Source organism: Aplysia californica, unplaced genomic scaffold (assembly GCF_000002075.1).
Source record: "Aplysia californica isolate F4 #8 unplaced genomic scaffold, AplCal3.0 scaffold00598, whole genome shotgun sequence".
NCBI lineage: Eukaryota > Metazoa > Mollusca > Gastropoda > Aplysiida > Aplysiidae > Aplysia > Aplysia californica.
The window spans coordinates 250251-251028 of NW_004797868.1; the positions used below are offsets into that span (position 1 = coordinate 250251).

A 778-nucleotide genomic window follows, 5' to 3' on the forward strand; every position below is an offset into this window, starting at 1 on the left:
CTAGGATCTAAGTCAGACTGCAGAGTTTGTGCGCAACTCCACATTAACTGTCTGACCATCATTGAGAACACGAAGAAGAGGAAGGAGGACTGTTTATTTTTGCCTCTTACTTTCTCTAATAAGATAAGTAAGGGGGCGCTTAGGGGTAGTGGGGTGGTGTGGAGGGATGGGGAGTAGGGAGAAGTGAGTTATATAAGAAGAAGAAGAAGGATAGACAGCATTTTTGTTGCGATAATTCCAGCTCTACAGCAAGCTCTATGAGCTTTACAATTTATATATTACTACCCAAGCAGACCTGATAACGTACTGAAACAATCGCAACTTCCTGGGAGGCATGCAGTGAAAGCTGCCATATTTTTATTTCTAACCGCTAAAACACTAACATACTGACAAGACCTTTAGATCGTGGTCAAATCCTTGAAAATGCTTCTCACCCTCTGTATTTTGCTCATAATATTTGGGCATTTGAGTAAAGTTGGGTACTCACCACCCCTTTCCAGCCTGGCCAGCGACTCGGCAGCCTTGAGGTACTGACCGCCCAGTTCCTTGAGCCGCACGTCCATCTGTGTCCAGTGTGCCAGGGCCACATCCGAACTGTTGTGATGAGACGCCAGTTGAGACTGCAGCTCCGAGATCTGCTTGTCTTGTTGGTACGCCTTTACCTGAGGAGAGGGGAGGGATGGGGGAGGTGAGTTTTAGTAGTAGTAGTATAAGGTTTTACGGCGCTCGCAACTGCTAAGGTCATATGAGCGCGCGAAACACAAGTTGTTCACCTCTG

The 778-nt window shown here is 46.8% G+C and overlaps 1 protein-coding gene across 1 annotated transcript in view; it reads right to left on the reverse strand.

The window, feature by feature from the left end:
• Nucleotides 1-487: 487 nt before the first annotated feature.
• Nucleotides 488-778, reverse strand: part of LOC118478478 (golgin subfamily A member 6-like protein 22) — a gene marked incomplete at both ends in the record, with an annotated part of 8705 nt that continues 8414 nt past the window's right edge. The window contains 1 exon segment of the mRNA XM_035972165.1: nt 488-662. Within this exon segment, the coding sequence (XP_035828058.1) occupies nt 488-662 (175 nt within the window).